At 39.2% G+C, this 8,791-nt stretch overlaps 1 protein-coding gene across 1 annotated transcript; it reads right to left on the reverse strand.

Annotated features, from left to right (window-relative positions):
• Window positions 1-3,624: 3,624 nt before the first annotated feature.
• Window positions 3,625-5,818, reverse strand: CER1 (cerberus 1, DAN family BMP antagonist; the record flags this gene model as incomplete). Its single annotated transcript, XM_082012759.1, has 2 exons — window positions 3,625-3,918; window positions 5,291-5,818. The coding sequence occupies 2 exons, from the start codon at window positions 5,816-5,818 to the stop codon at window positions 3,625-3,627; spliced, it is 822 nt and encodes a 273-aa protein (XP_081868885.1).
• Window positions 5,819-8,791: the final 2,973 nt, after the last annotated feature.

Consider the following 8,791-nt stretch of genomic DNA (forward strand, 5'->3'; position numbering starts at 1 on the left):
CAGTCATACAGACTGGCAGGGGGCTTCTCCCTGAGTAGAGAATCTAGTCATCTTGCTATTGCAGTGCGGAGCTAGTGCATTTAGGAGAAAGTACCGCAAGAGATTTCACCACCTGTCAGTAAAACAGGATAAAGCTTGTTAGCTGACAGCCATGAGGTTAGCTGTGATTGTTTCATAAATGGTGAACAAAGTACCAAGCACAGCATGAAGTACTGAGTGCAACTTCAGACACTTTTCCCTGGAATATAGTGTTGCACAGAATTCAGTAAGAGTTGAATAATAATAAATAATAAACGCTACCCTCTAGCATTTAATGTAATTACAGTCATTAAAGCCAGTTGCATAAAATTCTTATTTAAGAGAATAGCCTGTACTGAAGATTTATTTTGCTTAAGCAATTAGAATAAACAGCACTTCTCCTCAGTTGTTCTCAAGGTAAAGCACAGCCATTTGGAAAAGAGGCAGTAGGTCAAATAAAATAGCAGAAGCATACAAACACCACTTGGGATTGAGCTGAATTTTCAGAGAGCTCTGCAGCTATAGCTTTGCCTTGTTCTGTAAGATAGGTTTGCAGAAGGAGTGCTGTGAAATAGAAGAGATCACATTAACAGCACTTCCATTGTATGCATAGTCACATTGGAAAAGCTTGCATTACAAAAAGCATGCAACCTCTGAATGGACACAGCTAACAAAGTCATGCAGGTTTGCTGCTATAATGGTATTACTACTGGAAGCATCCATATAGTGATATAGATCACATCCCTCACCTTTCTGACCCACATCATTATACTAGTAGAGGCCATCATAGTTGTGCTGAGGCAGCAAAACCCCATTAGCCCTTGGGCACAACTTACTTCTAATACAGAATTTGTAAAGGCTGAGAAATCTGATCCAATTAACACATTCTTGATTTTGCAGAATACTGTGCTAATTACATGCAACCAGTCATTGCCGGGTTAATTAAACATTCATCCAAAAAAACCCACAGCACTAATCTAATTAGCAATTACTACAGCTGTCATTACCTCTTTTCACCTACTTTTAAGCTGTGCAAATTCACACTAAGAATCTGGTCCTGCAGACTCCTTACATGAATAGCCTTCTTTGACTGAAATAATGCTTCACCAGACAGAAGGAGCTTTAAAAATTAGGCTGAATACTTTACGGTCCACAGTATAGCTTCAGTTCTGCCATCCTTATGTGCAAAAGTCACAGTTTAGCAGTCACTCATGTCAAAATTACGAGACTGGAAGATTTTTCTTTTTCACTGACTTGTGATCTTACTGGGAGTGTATGTAGGTCCTACATTCAAGTGGTTCTTTGCAAGTATCAAACCTCAAACATACTTGCATTTAAGGAAAAAAGAAATGCAGACAAACATTCTTATATATTCACTTGGCTTTAAAACATCAGTGGTTAGAAACCTCAGAAGATTTAGCTTTTTAGATTAAAAAATAAAGCTGGAAATAAAGGCAAAATAGTTGGCAACTTTGGTGTTTTGTGTCGTTTTCTTCCTTAGGCTTGATTAAAAATGAACGCTAATAATTGCACACACTAACTCACAAAGGTTTAATAAGGTGCCTTATGGTAAGGCAGGGAGTTTCTTAGCTTTTTTCACTTGCATACAGCATGCGTTAATGAAGCAACACTTGTTAGGGCTGACTATGCAATTGGACATGTCCAGTGAGGAGGAATCTCTACTGAAAAAAAACCATGAGCCATAAAGAATCACTCTGAAACTATGTTGTTGCTAGCTTGTGCTGCTTTGTCTGTTGGGCAAGCTTTTCTTTCTTTCGTCATTTCTTTGCGCCTAACCTGAGCCCATTCCTGCTCAGTGCAGCCTAACATCTGAAGGCAAATTTCTGAATATGAGTGCTAGTTCATTTCAATAGCATCCTGAGGGTATCAACCAGCATTATAAAGCTCACATAAATGATAAGGTAAAATAAGTATTTCCTTTATTGCATTCAGTACAGGGATGATAAGACCTTAACAGCTTGTTACTTGGAATGATGTCATATATCATGTCATAACATACTAAGAGCCATACACAGTTTGCACATCAGTCCTTAGTGTAAAAGGATAGAGAGAAAGATTTGTTCAGTTTTATTATATGATTTTTATTATTTAAAAACAGGTTTCTATATAAGGAAAAATAACTATGTATTAATCTTCAGTTTGCTCACTGCAAGTGACCTGCAGAAGCAAACAGCTATTGCATCAGTTCAGATCTAGTATCAGAATATAATTCAGATGCAATTTTAAGTAAATATTAAACATGGGCCTTGCACTCCAAAGCCATGCTGAACATATTTTTTGACAGGCTATTAAGACACTTCTGATCACAGTGCAGCTCAGATACAGGACTCATTTACCCAACCCTTGAACTGACCAGTTATATCAAAACTCATTTCTAATATCCCCAAAAACTGTGGATAGTTTAACGACAGGGGCCCAGGTCTGAGAGTTTGGCAATAGCAGCAGAGCAGAATCCCAGAGGACTGAAGGAGCTGGGTTAGAAGTAGGCTTATGTCTAGTTGCTGGAAGCTGATCACTGTCCGGTGTGCCAGGTCTGCAAGACAAATCCGGGGAGAAGCAGCTGGAGAAAGCAGAGAAGCCAGCAGTTCGGCTAGCAGCCACCGGTGCTGTGCTGGCTAGCACTAGACTCAGACCTTTCCCAGCAGAGAATTCTCTCAGCTGTTCCTGTAAAGCTGTACAGGTACTGCCATGCTGATAAAATCCTTCTGCAAAATTTTTTATCACACAAATGCCTTTTCTGCTTTAGTTTAGGTGTTGAGAACATTACTTAACTTTGGCTTGTAGTCAGTGACAACATTAAAATTAACCAGTCTGGAAAACATTCATTGTCTTTCCACAATGAATTTAAATAATAGCAACAGTCCATTCATTTATGATGTTTTCTGAGGGACTATACCATTTTTTCTAATTTTTTTCCTTCTACTATGTAACACTCAGTAAAAAAAAACATGCAGAGCAAATGCAGGCGTGTAGAGGGAGAGTAAGAGGTTTTATGGCAAAATAGCCCTTGCAACAACTATCTGTGTAAATTGTGAAGTATATTAGTTTTCACTGGGAGCAATCAGAATGACCTTAACTAGTCACAGCTTTCTATCTGCTGTATGTCCATTTATATTTTACAATTTCCAGCCACCATCTTGATGTAAAAGTAGACCTGTTTTTGCAAGGAAGAGACTAAAGCCACTTCTGTGTTGCCAATAGAGCTATATTAGCAGTCCTTGCAAGAAAAGGCAATGCAAACCAGCCAATACATTAGAGTTTTGCACAGATAAATCATGCTAGTTCTTCAGCTGTTGCTTACTAGAAGCAGTGATAGGAAGGGTGGAAATATTTTTAAACGTTTCCCATGTTAAAGTAAGAACTCTACAAATAAGCACAGTAATCTCATCTCCATTTCTTTAACAGCTGCAAGGAAACATCTGTAACATTTTAGGTAAAGTTATTGTTGAAGCAAAGAAGCAGCTCAAGTAGAAAGTCTACATCTTTAATATTTTTGTGTACCAGTGAAATGAAAGCTTTAGGTTTTTTGGTTTTTTTCATTGGCAAATTCTTATGATCAAGGAGTTGAGAGGTACTTTGCACAGGTTAATTGTGCTCATGTACATTTGCATGCAAGTCTGACAGTAGAGATCCAACTGCAGGGTCTGTAATCTTCTGAGTCTCACATTTACACTCTTCTACAATCATGACTTCTTTGACCACTGGGACAGAATTGGTGCAGTTGAGATCCAGGCGCTTCATGGAGAACTTGCTGGGTAAGCAATGAGAACAAAAGGTATAAAGACGATCTTCTGGACCAGGAACATGAAAGGAACTACATTTTCCAAAACATAGATTGTTCTGTACCATCACCTTCTCACAGCGCTCATGAGTAACGCCCTGCAACAGAAAGCGGTTTGAAGTGTCTGGTACGTGAATGACCATGGACATGAAGGCCAAACCCCCCCCAAAATACCATATTTTTCTTCTCAGAACATTTACTTTAAACATATTTATTTTTTATGTCAAGCAAGCAGTAAAACATAAAAGCTTTTAAAAGCAAGCTGGGCAATTCTTAGATTGAACAACAAAGGCAAAATCTGCTTCAATCAGAGCCTTTGGGAGCTGATGGGGGAAAATCCAATAGGTGGGTTTGTCACAATTACCTTTTAATTGCTCTTTGAGTTCTACATTTCTGGCATGGTTAAGCAGTGCTACCCACTTAGCAGGACTTAAAACATCATCATGGCCGAACATTTTTGCATATAAACCACAAGCTAGACTCAGCTGTATTCCTGAAGATTTGTCTCGATGTGGAAGAGGCATAATGTTCTTTAGCAGTTTCTTTTTAATGAAAATCTTAAAAGAGCAATTGAAGTTCTGTAATCTCTTGGTTTGCAAGAATAACAATTCCTTGTATCAGGAGAGCCTATGTCAAATCTCAAGCCATAAAAATCTAAACTGAGGTTAGCACTTTTGTACTGGCATAACTGCAGCCATCATGGAGAAAGCTTGCCATATTACATTGCTCAAAAAATAATATGGTACAATTTTCTAGGCCACATGAAATAAATATTTATATATGTCTGCCAGTGAAATAAATTTAGTGAGGGATGTGAAAAAACATGGTCCTTGATGGACTGTGATTATAGAAACACTGAGAATAGATGTTGCCTTATGAGGAATACAGACTTTTATCTATACTATTTGCTTGTCTTACTGTTACAATATGACTGAATGGCTTTATCTGTGCATGGGACAATCTACCAGTTCTCCAGCATTCTTAGCACAGAATTAGATGTGTGCATCAGTCTTTCAATTAATACAGCAGAAAGGAATCCTTGCTTAGCTATAAGAAAACAACCAGCTTCTCCTGTAAGTATTTGCCTCAAGACTCTTCGTACATATGCGTATATGGTTATACATATATATATATTTATGTAATTCATGTATACAAACTGTTTAGATGTATATTCATTGAATAATTACTCACTACTGCCCTGCTTGCTCAGGTTGGGTCAGAACATGTTTGCAATAAAACAAATAAAATATTCTCTGAAAATTGAATTTGTGGCTTTCCAGTGCTGCAATTTTGCAGTTTGCCTCATCAGACCAAAGCTTTTTCAGCAGTGTTTTTCAGCTGCTTATCATGTGTGAGTGTTCTGAAGTGGCTCTGTGACTTAGCGAATTCAATAACCTGTGTGTCTTCAGTTGCTGATTACAAGAGGCAGGAGAAAGGACACATTTGTTGATCTTGGACACCTGTTCTTACCTGGGAAAAAGGCAGGGTTCTGCAGTTTTCTTGATGCATTTCATTGGTCTTGATTGGCAGGACAACCTCTTCAGATGCTGAATTTTTCTTTAAAATGAAGTGGTCCCAGAATTTCTTGGCATCTTTTCTATAGGGAGGGTCAGCCTCCCTCTTGCTGGAATAGTGGGATGGAGAGAAGTTTTCTGCAGGAGAGATCTGTCTGGGTGCCACCCAGGTTCTCAGGTCTTGGTCTGCATGGAGTTCTGCATTGGGAAGGATGAATCTGGATGTTTTTTTCTCCTCTTGCCTCTCACTTTCAGATGCCGTCTGTGGAATTGCTACAAAAAAGCTTGGTTCTCCCAGTGTTTCCTCAACACCTACTGGGTTTTGCCTTACCAGCTCACGAAAACTCTGACTTTCAAGCAGATTTTTGTCCGGATAGAAAAGGTGCTGAAATGACCACCTCCTTTTCCTCTGCAGTGAATCTCCCTGTGGCTCTGTGGCTCCAAGACATGAGAGCACTAACAGCTGAAGGAGTAGCAGTGACATGATCCTGTGAAGTGCAGCCCTGTAGACCTGCAGCAATTGCAGTGAACACAGTGTGCTAGCTTTATACAAGAGCCTGGGGTCAGCTTATGGCTGCTGTCTGTGTGCAGAGGGGAGGGCTCAGGGGAGACCCTGGTGTGGCTAATTGCGTTCATTTACTGTAGATTACAATTATGATAGGGGATCTTGTGCTAATGAAACTCTGCTTTCAATCTGGATTATGTGTATTATCTAAAATCCGGTAACCCAAGCTGACGTGGGGAACAGGAGGAGTCAACAGGAGGAAATGTTTGGATAAGATGTCTAGTTTAGGCCTAGGAATTAAGGAAACATTTGAGTTTGTGTATTAGCATGTTCAATGTAGTCTTCATTGTTTATTTTGACTTTCCATTCCACAAAGCCAGAGACTGTCAAAACAGGGATTGTTATTTTCGTCACAACAGGAAAAGGCAAGCTGATTGAAGTTTGCTGAAACATGAAGCTGGATCTGGAGAGGTCAAATCAGCCCATGTTTTCAAAAGTTGAGTCTAATTTTGCTCTTTTGGATTTGGGATATGACCCAAGGCCTGCAGCAGCACCACTGCAAACTGGCAGGCTGCTGTTCACACACCCAGAGGGATCTGGCAGAGAGCACTAACCCTTGCTTCACCTCCTTCACAGCAGGTTTGCAGCTGCTGGAGTGCAGACATGCCACTGGCCCAGAATGAAAGGTCCCAGCGGGAAGAAACTCTGCACCACACATTCTCAGAGATTAACTAACTGCTACATCCTGTTCAGGCACCAAAGACACTACAGGCATCATAAATTATTTGTTGGTAAACAAAGACAGAATTTAAGCAGAACATGTTAGAACTGGCATATTTTATGATTCTAGACACAAATGTCTCAACAAAAATATCTGAAGACTACTAGACCCTAAACTGGAAGTGTGTCTTGCAAAATTATCATGCTATGCAACCTGTAAGAAAAATAAATCTGATTGATAGAAGATCATACAGAGGAAAGTTTTGGGAGAAGGGAAAGATATTTTCAATAAACATTGCAAACATGGATTCTAATCTGAAAATACTAAAAGGAAATTCTGGTTCAGATAATTTGCTGTTTAGATACTCTACCCACTCTTTTTTCTACCAGAAAGAGTCTATCAATAGACTCTTAAGTTTGTAGCTAATCTGTTCATTATTCTTGTGGTGGTGTTTACTAGTTGTATGGACTTATTTGACTTTGATTTCTGGGGAACTAATTTATTGCTTGATAATCAAATTATTGCCTAGCAATATCCTTGTGAGGCACTGACTTATAACTTTAGCACAAAGTTAGTAGAGATCTAGAGCTTTTCCATACTGCATCACTCACTTGAGTTAAAATTTGTTCTAATCTTGAGGTCCATCCTGAGACAGAAGTGCATGGAGCTCCAGCAAGAATGGGATTCACACTCAAACATCAGAGTATGTTTGTGCTTTGACGTCAGTGGGATAATCTCATTAAGGGAAGCACAGCCATCAAGCACAAGCTTTATTGTTCTGTCATGTCAGCCAAAAGCATATATGTATAGATGTTAAGCTGCTAGTGCTACATTTGCAGTGCAATGGCACTGAAAAAAAGCTGTTCAAGATCAGTATCCATTCATGGTGTGTGCCATTCTATCCTGTAACATACAGCAAGAAAAAAGGCCTACCTTAGAGGGCTTCAGATGTAAAAGCACAAAATAGTATTTACAGAAGGGTAGGAAAGAAGGCTGAAGCAAAGCAGTGTCAGCAGGTCACTCCACAACCCAAAGGCAGAAAACAGAGCTCTCTTCTCCTCTAGGTCAAGACAGTTCTAGTTCCTGCGTTTTCTTGGATGGTTTTACCTAAGATCTGCTGGGAGCCAAAAGCAGCATGCCAGCTCTGCTTCTGCCCAGCCAGTCTAACACTGTTCCTTCATGCCTGTGATAGCAAGCTGTGGCTGCTTTCCAAGAGACAAAGTTGGTAAGAAATGGGACCTGGTACATCTGGGCAGTTTGTTCTACGGTCTAAGTCTGTTTTGGAGTCAGCTGCCTGTATAACCGTGCACAGTTAGCAAATCTATCCTCAGCCTCTCAGCTCAGCCAGGAGCCTGCCTGCATCATGGGAAGGCATCCCAGCTCAGACAGCGAGTTTGGAGAGTCATTCTGAAGTTAAAAATAGTAAGTTTTTGTAAGCCTCTTTGTGGTGACATCAATTGCATCGGCTAATAATTGACAACAGAGATTGGACTGGGCACATAATCATTATGTTCCAAATACAGCTAATCTCAAATTTCTACAAAAAGTAATGCTGTATCTTTTATAAAAACTTGTTTTCCTGCCTGATTACCCTTTCATATAAGCATGGCACATGTTTTCACTGTATTTTCCTTGTTAAATCTTGTGGCTAAATGCAGTTGTGTCTTTCAAACAGGCTTTGATTTGCCTCCATAGTAGCAATTTATTTGGGACATTCTGTTTTCACTAGAAATAGTCACTGTGAATGTTTTCCCATCCTTTTAAAAGTGTCAGGTCTATAGATGACAAGTGCTATGCAAATGCAAAGTGGTATTATTCATTTGTTTCAGAGCTGGAGTTTATTCAGTCATTATGGACATAAACTGAGTAATTAGTTACACTGCCAGTTGATGCCTAAAAATAATTCCTAGGCAGTGCTTGAATTACTTACCTTCTGTTGAGCTAAATAGTCTTATCATTGCATGATTGATGATTAAATCATTAAAATGGATTTTATATTTTACAGCCCAATTCAGTATCATATAATTTTCAAAACACATCCTATGTTGACAAACTTGTATCCAGATATATCTTTTACAGAACCCATATGAAGAACTCAGAACTAATGAATTAGCACTGTGCAGTTTATTCTCCAATTATTGTACTTATCAAAGAAAGCCATCTGCGGTCTTTGTTTTACTGAGTTTCAGGGAAACAGATCACATACAGGCCTCATGGGAAAGCTATAATTA

This window comes from Phaethon aethereus (assembly GCF_964289735.1).
Source record: "Phaethon aethereus genome assembly, chromosome: Z".
In the NCBI taxonomy this organism is placed as follows: Eukaryota; Metazoa; Chordata; class Aves; order Phaethontiformes; family Phaethontidae; genus Phaethon; species Phaethon aethereus.